Source organism: Salmo salar, chromosome ssa05 (assembly GCF_905237065.1).
Source record: "Salmo salar chromosome ssa05, Ssal_v3.1, whole genome shotgun sequence".
NCBI lineage: Eukaryota > Metazoa > Chordata > Actinopteri > Salmoniformes > Salmonidae > Salmo > Salmo salar.
Genome location: NC_059446.1, coordinates 34,989,993 through 35,007,709, shown reverse-complemented (window position 1 = coordinate 35,007,709; position 17,717 = coordinate 34,989,993). Strand labels below are relative to the sequence as shown.

The window sequence follows — 17,717 nt, the reverse complement described above, 5'->3', positions numbered from 1 at the left end:
TATGAAGGGATACCAATTTGAATTGATTATCTGTGATGTGACCATCTCGCAAATAGGCATAAAATACAAATAACAGTTACATACATACCCTTGAAGTGAGCAAATTCATTTTGAGGCACATAGTTAAAACAGAAAAACCAGTAACAAGTTGATTTGAACACCACCACAGCAAAGTGACTAGAAACAAAATTTGACTGAGGCTGGTGGGGTTTTCAGTTCATGTTATTAATACATTCAGTTAGACACTCAGAGTTAAGAGATTAAAACCCAAGCCCATCTTTCAATGACAATTATATACAAAACAGTTATGTACAAAATTATACATGGAATCAATCAATCATGTAAGTAACATGTACCACGAGATTAAGACCTTAAAACCTGTAAGCCTTTTCATACTAGGCTAATGTATTGTTATCCTTTCTCTGCCTTTCAGTAGTGCCAGTTTTGGGCTCCAAGGAATATCAGCATTTTTCTTCAGTGTACCTTCCTATAGACATCTCTCTATTTGGTAGAGTTTGTCGATCATCATGGTACAAAAATAAGTTATTTCTCTCGTCACAGAATCTCTACAGTTAAGAGCATAATTTTAAATTGAATAATTATTTGGGCAGCTCTTCCAATAATTAACAAATATAACATACATATCTATGTATCTGTATAAATATGAAAACAAAATTCAATTAATGATTGTTTAAAAAAATATTCTCTATTCAAAATGATAAATTCTTAAAAAATTAGAAATATGACCATCTTTTGGGTAAGGACCATCAAGTTTTACAAAATGTAATTTCATTGTCAAGCATCTCTCTAAAGTGCAGACAGTGAGTTCTGGGGTGGTTTGACCCTCTCCTTGGTATTGCCCGTCCCCAAAGAACACAAATAATACCATAGTAATTTACCTATATGGACAGGAAGACACACGACACTACATACCCTGTTGATGTGCTTACTGTACCCAGCAGTAACTCACAGGGCAAAGACAGTAGAGATCAGACACCATTTTTGGGGAAAATGGCTGAATTCAGGCAGAAACAACCAGGCACGAGAATAACACATAAAAAAAATGGAGGACCTCTGTTTCATGCCATTTGTACCACCCAAATGACATATTTAATTCAAAAAACCCTTTCAATGTTTAGATATGCAGAAATTTGGCAAGTTCATGTTGATTGAGTATTCACTGTGTGTACAAAACATTAAGAACACATTCCTAATATTGAGTTGCACCCACCCCTCCCTTTTGCCATCAGAAGAGCCTCAATTAGTCAGGGCATGGACTCAAAAAGGTGACAAAAGAGTTCCACAGGGATCCTGGCCCATGTTGACTCCAATGCTTCCCACAGTTGTTTCCAAGTTGGATAGATGTCCTTTGGGTGGTGGACCATTTTTGTTTCACATAGAAACCTGTTGAGCGTGAAAAACCCTGCACCTACTACCATAACCTGTTCAAAAGGCACATAAATCTTTCATCTTATCCATTAACTCTGAATGGCACACATAAACAAGCAATGTCTCAATTGTCTCAAGGCTTAAGAATCTGTCTTTAACCTGTCTCCTCCCCTTCATCTACACTGATTGAAGTGGAATTAACAATAGACCGTAGCGTTCACCAGGTCAGACTGTCATGGAAATCGCAGGTGATCTTACTGTTTTGTACAATCAGTGTATATCTCAGTGCACATACAGTACCAGTCAAAAGTTACACACCTACTCATTCAAGGTTCTTTATTTTTTACATTGTAGAATAATAGTGAAGGTATCAAAACTATGAAATAACACATATGGAATCATGTAGTAACCAAAAAAGTGTTAAATCAAAATATATTTTATATTTGAGATTTTTTTTAAAAGTAGCCAGCCTTTGAGGACAGCTTTGCACACTCTCAACCAGCTTCACCTGGAATGCTTTTCCAACAGTCATGAAGGATTTCCCACATATGCTGAGCACTTGTTGGTTGCTTTTCCTTCAACTGCAGTCTAACTCATCCCAAACCATCTCAATTGGGTTGAGGTCAGGTGATTGTGGAGGCCAGGTCATCTGATGCAGTACTCCATCACTCTCCTTCTTGGTCAAATAGCCCTTACACAGCCTGGAGGTGTGTTTTGGGTCATAGTCCTGTTGAAAAACAAATGATACTCCCACTAAGCGCAAACCAGATGGGATGGCGTATCGCTGCAGAATGCTGTGGTAGCCATTCTGGTTAAGTGTGCCATGAATTCTAAATAAATCACTGACAGTGGAACAGCAAAGCACCCCCACACCTTCATGCTTCACGGTGGGAACCACACATGCGGAGATCATCCGTTCACCTACTCTGCATCTCACAAAGACACGTGGGTTGGAATCAAAAATCTCACATTTTGATTCATCAGACCAAAGGACAGATTTCCACCGGTCTAATGTCTACTACTCTTTTTTCTTAGCCCAAGCAAGTCTCTTCTTGTTATTGGTGTCCTTCAGTAGTGTTTTTTGTTGTTGCAGTAATTCTACCATGAAGGCATGATTCATGCAGTCTCCTCTGAACAATTGATGTTGAGATGTGTCTGTTACCTGAACTCTGTGAAGCATTTATTTGGGCTGCAATTTCTGAGGCTGATAACTCTAATAAACTTGTCCTCTGCACCGGAGGTAACTCTGGGTCTTCATTTCCTGTGGCGGTCCTCATGAGAGTCAGTTTCATCATTGTGTTTGATGTTTTTTGCGACTGCACTTAAAAGAAACTGAAAGTTCTTGACATTTTCCGGATTGACTGACCTTCATGTCTTAAAGTAATGATGGACCGTCGTTTCATTTTGCTTATTTGAGCCGTTCTTGACATAATATGGACTTGGTCTTTAACTAAATAGGGCTATATTCTGTATACCACCCCTACCTTGTCACAACACAAAAGATTGTCTTACACAGATTAAGAAGGAAAGAAATTCCACAAATTAACTTTTAACAAGGCACACCTGTTAATTGAAATGAATTCCAGGTGAATACCTCATGAAGCTAGTTGAGAGAATGCTACAAGACCATGGTGCTTGCCTACGGAGCTGAGGGAAACGACACCTCCGTACATTCAGGCTCTGATCAGTCCCTACACCCAAACAAGGGCACCCCCCCCCAAAAAAAAGATATAGATGTACTATTGTAAAGTGGTTGTTCCACTGGATATCATAAGGTGAATGCACCAATTTGTAAGTCGCTCTGGATAAGAGCGTCTGCTAAATGACGTAAATGTAAATAGGTGTGTAAAGCTGTCAAGGCAAAGGGTGGTTACTTTGATGAATCTCCAATATATTTTGACTTGTTTAACACTTTTTTGCTTACTACATGATTCCATGTGTGTTTTTCATAGGTTTGATGTATTCACTATTATTCTACAATGTAGAAAATAATAATAAAAAAAACTTTGAATGAGTAGATGTCTAAACTTTTGACTGATACTGTACATCCAAAATCTATTTAGCATGTGAGGTTCTCTCTACATTATAGGAATGACCAAATATCAACAAAGGAGAAGACAGTTAGTTGTAGCACAAGGCCCAGACAGTTGAACATTAACGCGATGAGACTGTGCACCTGTTCGTCTTGCGTGGCATGTTGTTGGGGCGTACACCATCTACTCCACCACTATTCTCCTCTAAGGTGTCATCCCTTCCACCTCACTGTCATCCTCTGCCAGGTAGATGGGACTCTTTGATCGGAGGACTGTCTCAAATTTACTACGGTTGGGTGTGGCCTCTGAGCTGTTCCTAATGCCATAACCAAAGTAGATGAGAAAACCTAGGAGAAAGAGAAGGAAGAAAACTCTGATTTAAAACAGTGATAAACCGCAGCATGTCAAAGGTGAACCTCACTGACACGCTGTACTTATGACCCCTGCACCTCTCTGATTCAGAGGGGTTGGGTTAAATGCGGAAGGCACATTTCCGTTGAATGCTTTCATTCAAATTGTACAACTGACTATGTATCCCCCTTTCCTTTCCTTGAGTAACACAACGTTGAGTAATAATACAGATCGGCGCAAGAGGCAAAGCAATAATAAGAGATGGGGATCTCACTAACCAATAGCCATCCACACTGCAAAGCGACACCACGTTGGCCCATCCAGCTGCATCATGAGGTAAATGTTGACAAAGATACTGACCAATGGCAGCACTGGGAGTAGGGGTACCTGAGGGGATTCACATTGTTTTGTTTAGTTTCTACATTAACCACAAGTAGCACACACTGGACATAATCAAGACTAACAAATACAACATGTTCATTTTCTTTTTTTTTTAAGCTAAGCGCTGATGATTCAATGAAACAAGTACAGACAGACAGTGATTTCTAGAAGAACGCTGAAACGGTTTCTCAGGATGAATGAAACAACAAACGTGAACTGAGTCATGTGATTGACAACTCCTCTCATACCTTAAAGGTGAGTGCCTGTCTGCTCGGGGGCTGTCTCCAGATGATGGCCACACACAGGAAGGAGAGGAAGGCCAGTATCACACATATGGTGACCCACAGGGGGTGGCAACTCACCACCTCTGCCCCCCACACAGCCAGCACTACGCACAGCAGGGTGAATAACACAGCTACAGAGAAAAAGAGACTGTGAACTTCAGCATGTATAGTGGAATCTTAACTGTACTTTACAGTTCTTGGTCATACATAATGCAAATGAGAGAATGGATTGAAATGATCAGACAGCTGCTTCCATTTGTAAACAGTATGCCAAACTTATCAAAAGAAAGTCTCACTTAAATATGTGGAGCTATTCTAGTACACCCAAAACAGCTTTAAACGTCATCAACACTTCACCCTGACTAAAGGGTGAGACTCACAGATGACAGCGGTAGTGATGTACACGATAAGTCCAGAGGTCTTGGTGGGGACGTCACAGCTGGGAACCAGCAGCATCTTGAGGGTGAACCTCTCCCTGAGGGGCCTGGTCTCCCCCTCACCCTCCTGGTCAAACTCATCCCCACTGTCCCCCTCCGCCATGGTTGCCCTCCGCAGACCCACCAGCTCCACCAGCTTCTCACTGGCACCGCTGAGGCCCAGGGTACCCGGCTGGTACCTGAGAACAAATACACATAAAGAGTCAACCCTATGTTGACTGAACTCTTTTTTATCCAAAATCCTCTGCACTAACCTGAGGATAAGCACACACACTGCCACTAGTGTGTATGCCAGGAGAGTTCCTATCGACATCAGGTCTACCAGGGCTGCCAGATCAAACAGGAACGCCATCAGGGCTGCAGAGAGAAAGAATCCATTTCAATTCTAAGAAACAGAGTAGCTGCTAAACAGTTGACAGAAAACGAAGTGTTGGTGCACAGTAAAGCAAGGGCTAAGCTTACCTGCTACAATACCCGACACGATGGTGGCTAACAGGGGTGTCTTGGTTTTTATGTTCATCTTTGAGAGGAAGCGGAAGAGCAGGCCGTCCTCAGCCATGGCATAGATGACACGGGGCATGGGGAACATTGAGCCCAGTAAACTGGACAGAGAAAAGACAGAGGGACTCAGACACAGGCAAAGTCATCGCCATCACACAGAGGTCAACCATGTCTCTGGACAGTCCACAAACACTGACTGGCCATCAACATTTAACACAAGAAACAAAAAAAGTTTGGTTCATATATTCTATATCATAACTGGTTATTTGCAGGCAAATAACGAACAACAAAAAAAGGAACTGAAAGCACAGTATATGAAAAGAAACATCTGTTCAGACACAAAAATAAATAAACTAAAAATAGCCTGCCATCTGGGTGCCTTTCTACCTTTGCTAGAAGTGCACACAAGGCCATGAGAAGTCTCTATGGGAAACTGTCTGTGCCGGTCACCTGGTGGAGAGGGCACAGAGGGAGCCCACAGCCACGATGTAGCGGGCAGGGTCCCAGTGCACATAACTGAAGGCCTCTGGCAGTGGGCTCTCTCTGTTCAGCAGGTAGTAGGGCATCATAAGGGTGAGAGCCGCAGACACCCCGAAGTAAGCAAAGAAACAGATGACCAGAGAAGCCACGATACCAATGGGGATGGAACGCATAGGGTTCTTGGCCTCTTCGCCTGTGTAGATAGAGATGGTTTAAATGTGACAGTCGTCAACCACAGAAAAAAAATACTCTGGTGTCAAGAGACAAGAAGAAATGGCCTACTTGTTGTTGCGATGCAGTCGAACCCCACAAAGGCATAGAAGCAGGTTGCTGCCCCAGACAGGACTCCACTGAAGCCAAATGGAGCAAAACCCCCAGAGCCAAACTTCTCTTTAATGATCCTGGACAAAGAAAGAGAACAGGGGACTGATTATTTCAGTACCCTTGAAAATACAGAAAAATGCCCAAGAGAAAGAGTAATCATTTCATATATAGTCTTCAAGAAGAGAACTGCTACCCCTGATGATTGTAAAAGCTTTGATCTATTTTTGCAAACAGACTTTCGTACCCTCTCAATTACTGCATAGGGCTTATTTTAAAACATTAAAACACAATTCCTGCCTAATAAAGTACTCTTTCTGAGCTCCCCTGCCTGTCTTGTCTGTTGGCGACTCACTCTGGATCAGTGATGTTGGTTGTGTTGACAAAGTCCTCCACAGTGAGGTTCCAGTTGGTGCGGTCTCCCTTCACCAGGCCTGAGATGATGACAAAGCCCAGCACCACCAGGTTGACCCCTGTGAAGATCTTGTTCACCAGGGCCGACTCGCTAACGCCAAACGCCAGCAGGCCTGTGTGGGTGTTAGCAAAGTGTCAGAGCCACAGATGTGGGCAGCGACCAAGCACGGCCAATCATAATGCTGCACTCTGCCCTTGCTCTAGGGCAGCAATGAAGAGGCAGCCATAGAAACCTCTTTAGTAGCTGTAGTTTTGCTGAGGTTGTGTATAATGCTTTCAAATGTGTTCTGAGTTATGTTAATGAGATGCGAGCCACACCAGTGAGCAGCAAGACCAGGATGAAGGCAAAGAGGTCTGGATATTCAGCAAGAATCTTCCCAGGGACCTTGATGGACATGGAGGCTCTGAAGAAGTCTGAGATCTTCTGTTCAACCAGGTTGTCAAAGGTGGAGCTCCAGGCCCGAGCAACACTGGCTGTGCCTGAAAGCGGCAGAGACTTACAATGAGAGGTTGGAGTCATACTTTCAAGGGCCCTTCTGTCATGAGGCAATCCTTCTGAAGGACCAGGCACTTGCTCTACCTGTAAAACCTCTTCAGCTCACGTCCTTGTCAGAATCTTAATCATTCAGTCTAATTATTCAGCTACTCAGAATTGCTGATTATCTCAAATGACTGGCTGGGTATAGCAGTAATATCACTGCAGTTTAAGCAGCTTGGAGTTGTGTGCAGTCACATACATTTATGTTATCCTTGCACCTCATATCCTGCTTTTACCTTTAAAAACATGTTTCTTGCAACTTTACACAAAAAAAAAGATCAAACATTTCCTGCCCATTTTTTTTTATCACATTGGTTCTTAATTTCAAATCCCTCATTTTTACTAACCCACTTCTGACTTACCTATGACATAGGAGAGGATGAGGTTCCAGCCAGTGATGAAGGCCCAGATTTCCCCCACAGTCACATAGCTGTACATGTAGGCTGAACCAGTCTTGGGCACACGAGCACCAAACTCAGCATAACACAGACCAGCAAGGACGGAGGAGAGCGCTGCGATGAGGAAGCAGAGCACGATGGCTGGGCCGGCCTTCTCCCTGGCCACCTCTCCAGCCAGCACATAGACGCCGGCCCCCAGAGTGGCACCCACCCCCAGGGCAATAAGGTCCAGCGTGGTCAGGCAGCGGGCGAAGTGGCTCTCTTCCTTGTTACAGTCCAGTGCCCGTCGCCGGAGCAGCATCTTACCGAAGGACGCTAGCTTCTCAGCCATGATAGGACAGGTCACCAAATCAAGAGGAGGAGATGAAGGATCTTCTTACAGCCAACTGAGGAAGAGGATAATCTACTGTCAAATGAGAGCGGGGAGTGGTTTGGAGGGAAAAGTCCAGACAACAATTATTATTTTGTAAATTGACTACTTTCTCACAAGCGAGATATCATATAATCAAATGGGGAGTGACATTTTTTTTATTGAAAAATCTTTTTTTAAATGTTGTAGGTTAGACCCTATTTTACATAATCTGAAGTGTAGGTAAACACAACATCACCAAGCGCAACATCAGAGATATGCATCCTTCGTCAATCCCCAAACTCTCTGCTGATCTAACACTGACACTAGTTTAACAGTGCTGGGCAATCACACAGCAACAGAATTGCGCTGAGACTCAGATTTTTCACTTAAAATGTATTCCAAACAAAAACCATTGATTTCAAAGTTAAACAAACCACAACTCCATGCACAATGACTGCTTTTAACAATTTACACAGAACAGTTTACAGAAACATTTACTGGAAGAACTGTGCATATGCAAAGTTTGGTAACATTTTGGTAAAATATTACTCAGTTATTAAATATCTGCTAAGAATTAAGATTCAAAGAGGTCTGCCAACAGAATGGTGTGTCAGCTGTGACAACGCATCTTGACTCTGAAAAAATCTATTTTGTAACTACAGTAAGTGAAGTGGATTTACACCCGGTATAAGAATTGCGGTAATGGAATTCCATCATGGGTGCCTGATCTGTACTACACAAAAATGCCTAATTATGGATATGAATGTCATTCTCTTCATTGTGTATCCAAAAGGTAAAAATATCCTAATTTGCATATTTGGGTATTATTCTACACACTTGCTATTATTTTAAACGAGCTCCACCACCAAACTTGGTTGGTCCAGACCGGACCAAATCTGAAGCAATCGTATTTGTCTATGTTTTACAATTTTGGCTATTAAAGTACAGCACAGTAGAGTACAGTACAGCACAGAACAGTAGAGTTCAGTACATTAGCGTACTAAACTCGTGTACAGGACTCTACTATATGGTACTGTACTGTGCTGTCCAAACTTGTGAAACATAGACGTCTATGATTGTTTCAGATTTGGTCAGGTCCAAATCTGAAACAATCATGGACGTCTATGAAAAATTAAAAATAGCACTTTTACCCCTTTTTCGTGATATCCAAATTGGTAGTTACAGTCTTGTCCCATTGCTGCAACTCCTACGGACACGGGAGAGGCAAAGGTCGACCGCCAAGCGTCCTCCGAGACACGACCCTGCCAAGCCGCACTGCTTCTTGACAGACACACTGCTATCTTAACCCGGAAGCCAGCCGCACCAATGTGTCGGAGGAAACACCATCCAGCTGGTGACCGACATCAGCTTGCAGGCGCCCGGCCCGCCACATGGAGTCGCTAGAGCACGATGCTACAAGGAAATCCCGGCCGGTCAAACCCTCCCCTAACCCGGACAACGCTGGGCCAACTGTGTCCCGTTTAATGGGTTTCCCGGTCACAGTCGGCTGTGACACAGCCTGGGATCGAACCCGGGTCTGTAGTGACACCTCAAGCACTGCGATGCAGTGCCTTAGACCACTGTGCCACTTGGAGCCCATGGACGTCTATGTTTGGGCCAAATGAAGGCTGTACCAGACGTCTGTGGATGTTGAAATCAAGGTCAGGCCGGACCAAATTCCAACTACTTTTCATCATCCATGGACGTCCGGTGTCAGTTGGTGCTCAGTGGGAAAAGATGCTGATTACAGTAAAATGGGAAGAGAGGGGGCTCATGGGTAGGTGTCAATAAGAGCTGGGAGAGGTGACATTAATTGGAGAGACTTTTCACACTCTTGCTTTGAACACCAGACTACAGAAAGAAAACTCATCAGATCAACATGACAGTATGCCAGCAGAAGGGAGGACAGTAGCAGGGGACCCTACTGTGGTTTGTGACAACTATGATTTCCCCATTGTAGCCAATTCAATTGCAGAAATTCTGTTACCGATTCACTTAATTCATAAACAAAACTGATATCAGTAAAACACTACAACTAATTGATGTCTACCTTTACTTGTTCTGTGAACATTCATTATCCTTCCTCCTCATGAGGGAGAGAAATTAGAAAATCTCAAAAGAGATTCTCCAGTTTTGTATACTTTTTTGCCAGTAGTTCTGAAAATTGTGCTCACAAGCCAAAAGTGGTCCCCGAAAATTGCTACTACGTCACATATGTGCAGATATGTACACCACGTCGTTGCATGTGCATCTTGCTTGTCTTCACTGAAATGGCGAGGGGTTGAAACTCATTGGCTAGAACTCAAATTGCTAGGGGGCTGGCCCATGTGGGGGAAAATGGTGCACTACAGCTTCCAGAAAACAAGTTGATTTCAAACTAGGGACTTCGTGGCCAATTTAGGTAATTCTGCTCATAGATTATGCATGTATGAAATACACAGACAAATCCAGCCTAAAGCGGAAGGTTTAAAAAAGACTTAGTAGTCACCAAAGTCCTGGATCATGTCTAATGATGTGGGTTTTTGGTAATGGAATTTCAAGGCACAAGGCAAGATTTCTTGAACTTACAGAATGCTGACTTTTTCCTCTTATAAAACTAAATATAAAAAAAAGTGTTGATATTAATTGGCAGGGGTCTTTACTTCAACATTGTTTTTTGGTATATTTCTAACACCTTTTAAGACTTTCTGGTAGATGTTTTCTAAATGATCTGTTTGACAAGAAATCATAGCGTTTACTTATTCCACATTTTTAGGATGGAAAATGGTTGAAAAATGTATATATGCCTTAATTTCTCAAAAATATAGACTCTTAGCTTTCATTTTACATGCTCTTATGAACTTCAGATGTTGGTGCTCGTAGGTCCTTTTACATGGAATTTACCTGCTTCTAAAATGCAGTCTGGCTGAATAGTGAATAATGCCAGGCAGCCATTTAGGCCCCGACCACTGGCTGGTAGCAGCTTGAGGAAAGAAAGCCCTGCAGTAGTGCATAGTGCTGACCAGTACCCTGACCTTGGCAGAGACCATATTGAATCTGAAAGAGTGAAAGGAGGGAGTCAAGAACCCCATTCATGTGCAGCCAGAAAAACTAAAATAGGAGAATGAAGAAAATAAATGAAAAGAGAACAGGGTGAAAGGGGGGAATAGCAGGAATGGTAGCATAGTTGCAAATAAAGCTTGGGAGAGAGAGGGGAATGGAAAAACATGATGAAAGGCCTCTGACTTGACACACCAGACCGATTAAATTTTTAAGAAGCAGACAGATGATCCCAATACAAAGCTGGGTAAGAAATCTAGAATTGCCCTATCCAACTGTGTCCAAAAAAGGAACTATTCAACAGGAAAAAAATTGCTATCCAAGCCCACTGTGTGGGGCACCATGGTTGGACATAATAAAGCTCTCCTGTCTGGCAATGGGTCCAGGTCGAAGGGTTGATCCTGGCACACACACACCGGAGAGGCCATGCAAGTTTAATCAGGCCCAGTCTGGGCAACACACCTCATCAGGAGGGAGAGAGCGTCCATGTCAACTCTGTTTGGCTGACAGGAGACAATGTCTACAGGGGACACAGGCGACTGCATTTCCTACACCCAGATCTCATACCCCTGTGGCCCTTGTTCTTCATCTATAGTGTACACACTGAAGGCCAGGGCTATTCAACAGGCGGCCAGCAGGCCAGATCTGGCCCGTATATTAATTTATACTGGCCCTTAGATCAATTCTGAACATTAACAAAAGATCTGGAAGAAAAAAATCCCTGCCCTAATCCGACATTCAGTGCCAAAAAGACAAGCACTATGGTGGTTGTCTATAGTGTAGCTTCTAGCGCCTATGTGCCATGTTGATTATTTTTCTTCATATGAATTTACCTCTAGTGTTTGAACGGTTTAAGCTATGACCCCATATTCCTGAAAGCTACGACTCTCAGGAACACGCATGTGCCTTCCATTTCCCTCTCTGATGCTCACAAGGACTCGTTAGAAGGGTGTGACAAACATCTAATCACTGAGAAAAGAATTCAAAGAATTCATTTCCTTCAGACTGGAATTTGGCATAGCTTTGTCTTATTTATTGAGATGCTTAATTAAGATTTGAAAAATGACCTAATTACTTTTAATTAAGAAGCTTTTAATAGTCGTTTAAATAAAACAAAAATAATGGCGAGCGAGCGTTGTGCCTTTTCCTTTCAATGATGATCAATTGTTTTGGTTGCACCTTAACTGGTGTTGGTTGAGCACCAGTTAATACAGTTCTTCTGAAGAATAATCGCATGTGCAAAATGTCTGGCCCCCGTGCAATTAACCTTTTTACATCTGTCCCCGTAAGAATACATTGAATGGCCCTGCTATAGGCTATGAGTTCAACAAATAGGCATCAGTCACAAGTTACTACACTCACAGCACTTACAATTCCCTAACAATTTAACCAGTAACATATTGCTGACTTTAGGCTGATAGAGATACAGTCAAAATGGGATTGCAAGGTCTGCCTGGCTACATGTTGTCATCTACTAGGTGCAGTAGACTGACATACTAGCCAGGCTAAGTTGGGAAAATCCAGCCTCTGGAATAACAACTATATCAAGCACAGTTGGCCTTTCTCCTCCATTAAGAGGATAATCAAGAGTGTTACATAAGCCTGCTAACCTTCTTAGAGGTGAACAAATAATTAGTCATGATTATGTTTGTGTAGCCTAGCATGACCATGGTGAAATGTGTGGGCTAAACTTCACCACAAAGTCTTTGCAATATGATGTGGGAAATTAATTGCATGTTCTGGTCATTTCTAAGAAGTATTAAAAGGATATAACAGTTTTGGGCTCCCGAGCGGCGCAGCTGTATTTTTAACTGTAAAGAGGGCCTCAAGTTACATTTTGTCCACCAGCCACTGTATAATAAAACAAATGAGCATGCTTTGTAATGTTCCTAAAACAATACATGCATTACTAGTAAGAAATAAATGTGGTATATTGTTTCATTTCGTTTCCTTTTTTGGGGACAAATTTTCACCTGCCCCTTTAATACAGGCTCCCGAGTGGCGCAGCGGTCTAAGGCACCACATCTCAGTGCTAGAGGCGTCACTAGAGACAACCTGGCTCGAATCCAGGCTGTATCACAACCAGACGTGATTCGGAGTCCCATAGGGCGGCGCACAATAGTCCCAGTGTCGTCCGGGTTTGGCCGGTGTAGGCCGTCATTGTAAATAAGAATTTGTTCTTAACTGACTTGCCTAGTTAAATAAAAGTTCAATTTTTTTAAATTAAACAAACAAATGACAGGAGGTTACAGTCACAGATATATCCGTCTCACTGTTCTTTCACTGGATGTATAAATGTGAAGCATCGGATTGGCATTTGGTAGTGAGGAGTGGAAAGCCCAGTGGCCGGCAGTGGGAGAAGATTGAACGAGATAGCAGAATGTCGGCCAAAATCAAATTCTCATCAATTAAACATTTGATCCCAATAGTTCTGTTCCCAAAACTAAAATGTTACGAACAGAGTGGACAAAGTTTTGTAGGCTTTACCCTTTGGCAAAGTTTATTTATTTTTTAAATATTTAGATGTAGTGCAAATTTAGTTATTGCACACGCACACTTCAGAGTAGGCATTTCCTAACCGAAATATACAAATGTATGCTAGAGCGCGCCAATAGGATCTCGCTAGCTCGTGCTTGGCTCTGCCCACATCCTTGCTTGTTCCCGCCCACTATGACTCATTTGTTCCGATGTAAAAAGAACAGGCTGTGGCCTATCTTGGTTTAGTAATAAAAATCTTTGTTACAGTGGTAAGGCAACTCGAGTCATGTTTGTGCTTGTGAGAATGAGTCTGATTAGTAGCCATGTTGTCTTCTTTTCCCTAGCATTTGAAACTCAAACATTGAAAAACATAGCTTGTGAACAATGTAAATAGCCAAGAAACACAGTGACAAAGTCTCCCTTCAGTAGACTTTCATTTCAACTAAATTAGACCATTATGCCTGTGCTCAGCACTTCAAAAAAATAATCCTAAACTCAGCTCTTCACGTGCGCACAGCAGCGCGAGGTGGGATAGGCTATACTATATAATTCGTAGTTCTTTGACTTTGTGCGTTTACCAGCTATGAAACAAAACGGCAGAAATAATTTGAAATCAGCTACTGCAGAATTTATTTAGCTATTAAATGTGATCATACTTTGTATTCACAAATGCTAGTGAAATGCTCGCACTGTGGAGCCCTGACCACTCACCAATGTGGCCGGTGAAATAGTAGACCTCTAACCTGCAAAATTTAAACCCCGACTGTAAACATAGAAGAACCATTGTAAAGCAGAACTTATGACACAGGAAATATGACCTAGGTGCCAGGACATTTCTGAATTCAACAACGCAATACTGTTGTCTTGCCAAACATGACCACAACAAGCTGTTCCATGCTCAGAGGTTTTAAATATCAAGAAAAACAACGGTTCTACTCCCACTCATTGTTATTGTTTGGAAAAACAACAAAATGGGAAACAATGTGGCCTCCATCAAACAAGTGAGTGCTCAGGTTTAGCATGTACAGCTAAATTAAAAAGGTTCATGATTCAGTTCCAACAATTCAAGGAAACAGGCCGCATTCAGAAGACCCGTCATATCATTTGACAATGGAATGAATCATTGGCAACTTTTGCTAAGGAATGAGACACAGGGCATAATGATCAATTTGTGGCTGTTTCCATGGTTACTTTGGCTTCTCTGAAATGATGCCTGTTGATGCACACACAGCATTTGCTATTCATCAGATCCCTGTCTTCAAAGGGCATTCTAATTATGGGCCTAGATGACAGAGCATCAGTCATCTCTTGCTACGTAAAGCCCTCTATCTACTACCGCACCTGTGTCTCCACACAATAATGCAATTTCACCAAAAGGCTGAAAGAAGTACTGGAGTGCCATGCTATACTTGGAGGTTATATCTCACAGTATATGACATATTTGATTACACAGCATGTCCTCCAAGAGAGCTGTTTACCTCATCACCCACCATAGTCTCAGCCCGGGGGCACTCACAGGTCTCAAGCACATAATGCACTTGCACAGCCTGTGAATGTCTCCTTGGGTGACAGTCCTTCAGGTGAGGTTATTTCACACTCGTCTTTCCAGTTACCATAAATTACTGAACACTCAAACGTTCCTTGGAACCCTGAAAAAAGGTAGGTGTGGTAGTTTGATTGGTGTTTATTTGTCTGAAGAAAATAAAAAAAGCCACAGAAATGTGTAACACCTGGAAAGACAAGCCTCAGCAGGTACTTGAATAAAGTTACGCAACACCACAAACATACATAGACCCAAGCCTTCCACAATAGAAAGTGTCAGTGCATATTCCATTGCTGCTTAATCAGCTATCTTTTATTGAATATATCAGTTAGTGACATTCAGACTGGTCTCATAGACTAGATGTAACATAGTAAATGTAAATCCGGGAAACAAATTAGTATGATATGCTATGGCGACATAATTGGTATGTTACATAAGACAGGTTACTTAAGGCAAAAAGGAAAAGGAGGGTGGTTGGTCGGGGTGGAGATGTATATCTATCTCTGCGAACGTCTAGCAACCCAAAAGGTTGCGTGTTTGAATCTCATCACGGACCACTTAGGCATTTTAGCTACTTTGCAACTATATTGAACAAAAATATAAAACGCAACAATTTAAGTTTTTGCTGAGTTATATTTCATATAAGGAAATAAGTCAATTTAAATATATTATTTAGGCCCTAATATATGGATTTCACATGACTGGGCACAGGTGCACTGACTGGGGAGCCAGGCCTAGCCAATCAGAAATTTTTTTTTCTGCACCAAAGGGCTTTATTACATACAGAATTCCCCCCCAGACGATCCCTCAGGTGAAGAAGCTGGATGTGATCCTGGGCTGGCGTAGTTACATGTGGTCTGCGGTTGTGAGGCCAGTTGGACACACAGCCAGATTCTCTAAAATGATGCTGGGGGCTTATGATAGAGAAATTAACATTCAATTCACTGGCAACAGCTCTGGTGGACATTCCTGCAGTAAGCATGCAAATTGCACGCGCCCTCAAAACCATGCTGTTTAATGAGCTTCTTGATATGCCATACCTGTCAGGTGGATGGATTTTCTTGGAAAAGGAGAAATGCTTACATACAGGGATGCAAACAAATTTGTGCACAAAATGAGAGAAATAAGCTTTCCGTGCTTAGGGAAAATTTCAGGGATTTTTAAAAAAATTTCCCAGCTCATGAAACATGGGACAAACACTTTACATGTTGCACTTGTATTTTTGTTCGGCATACTTAACCATTTAACCCAACATAACCCCTAGCCTAGCTAACATTAGCTAGCTTGCTGTAGGTGGCTAAAGTTAATGTTTTCCACAACAAAATGTAATTCTTAACATATGATAGATTTAGCAAGTGCATAACATATGATACGAATTTGAAAAATACACAAATGACCAATTTGTAACATATTATACAAAATGGATGATTGACATGCACAAATCAATACATACTATATTAAATGTGTACCACATTTACATACAGAATAATACGATATGCTCTGAGACCAGGTTGTATTTTTTAACTAGCCAGCTAAGATTATTAATACATTTAAAAGGGAGAGCTGCAGGCTTGCACACAATGTTCGACAAAGAAGAAAAATAAACACCAACCGGATTACAAGAGTACATTGATAACGTTAGATCAAATAGAGAAGGAATGTTAGACACGAATTTAGTTATCAATCTAATGTTAGCTACATAACACGCTCAATGTTTACATTATTACTAAACTCGTTTACGTTTGGTTTGGCGAGGTTGATAAACTAGCTACCTGATTTACAGCAAGACTAATTAGACGGTCCAATCACGCGCCAGCCAAAATACCTAACGTTAGCAGAATATGGTTGAGGGAGACTTCCTAAAACCAAAGAACCGACTGCTGAATTGTCTGAAAAGCTAACTAGATCCAAACACTCCAGCATGTCTGCCAGACTACGCTAGATAGCTACAAAGAGTCTCGTTAATTCATGCTGGGCATCGCGAAAATGTTGTCCAGTTGACCAACTAGTACTGCCACATTCGATTCAGGTGTTGTTATTCACTATAAATTTCCATACCTTGAATGACGTTGAGTTAATTCATTCATTCCTATCGATGAGCACTCGCTTTGGTTCAGACTCTTTCTTGGAACACATCGCTAGCAAATACAATATTCATTCGATGTCTTTGGTATAACAAACATTAGTTAGCTACATACCTGAGGAATTGATCGGCCCCAAAATAAATTGCGATCAGCAAGATGAAAACTATCCGTCTTCCGATCGAACTTTACAGTCTGAAAAAAGGTGTGACTTGTCTGTCTAAAAACTTGATACAACACACGCTAATGTACCGTACCAGTCAAAAGTTTGGACACACCTACTGATTCAATATTTTCTTTATTTTTACTATTTTCTACGTTGTAGAATAATAGTGAAGACATCAACACTATGAAATAACACATATGGAATCACGGAACCAAAAAAAGCTTTAAACAAATCAAAATATAATTTTTGATTCTTCAAAGTAGCCACCCTTTACCTTTGACAGATTTGCACACTCTTGGCATTCTCTCAACCAGCTTCACCTGGAATGCTTTTCCAACATTCTTGAAGGAGTTCCCACATATGCTGAGCACTTGTTATTTTCCTCCACTCTGCAGTCCAACTCATCTAAAAACATCTCAATTGGGTTGAGGTCAGGTGATTGTGGAGGCCAGGTCATCTGATGCAGCACTCAATCACTCTCCTTCTTGGTCAAATAGCCCTTACACAGCCTGGAGGTGTGTTTTGGGTCAT

General features: G+C 41.8%; 1 protein-coding gene across 2 annotated transcripts; it reads right to left on the bottom strand.

The window, feature by feature from the left end:
* Window positions 1-2,757: 2,757 nt before the first annotated feature.
* LOC106604706 (cationic amino acid transporter 3) lies at window positions 2,758-17,363 on the bottom strand. 2 transcript variants are annotated; one of them, XM_014199635.2, is made up of 12 exons: window positions 17,138-17,363; window positions 7,492-7,913; window positions 6,910-7,071; window positions 6,533-6,704; window positions 6,139-6,257; window positions 5,827-6,049; window positions 5,338-5,477; window positions 5,130-5,232; window positions 4,819-5,054; window positions 4,403-4,569; window positions 4,052-4,160; window positions 2,758-3,769 (listed from the first exon to the last, which is right to left on the bottom strand). In XM_014199635.2, the coding sequence occupies exons 2-12, from the start codon at window positions 7,856-7,858 to the stop codon at window positions 3,627-3,629; spliced, it is 1,941 nt and encodes a 646-aa protein (XP_014055110.2). In that variant the 5' UTR covers window positions 7,859-7,913; window positions 17,138-17,363; the 3' UTR covers window positions 2,758-3,626. The 2 variants fall into 2 exon arrangements, with proteins under 2 accessions (XP_014055110.2, XP_014055112.2); XM_014199637.2 differs by having other exon boundaries at window positions 7,492-7,933; window positions 17,138-17,269.
* Window positions 17,364-17,717: the final 354 nt, after the last annotated feature.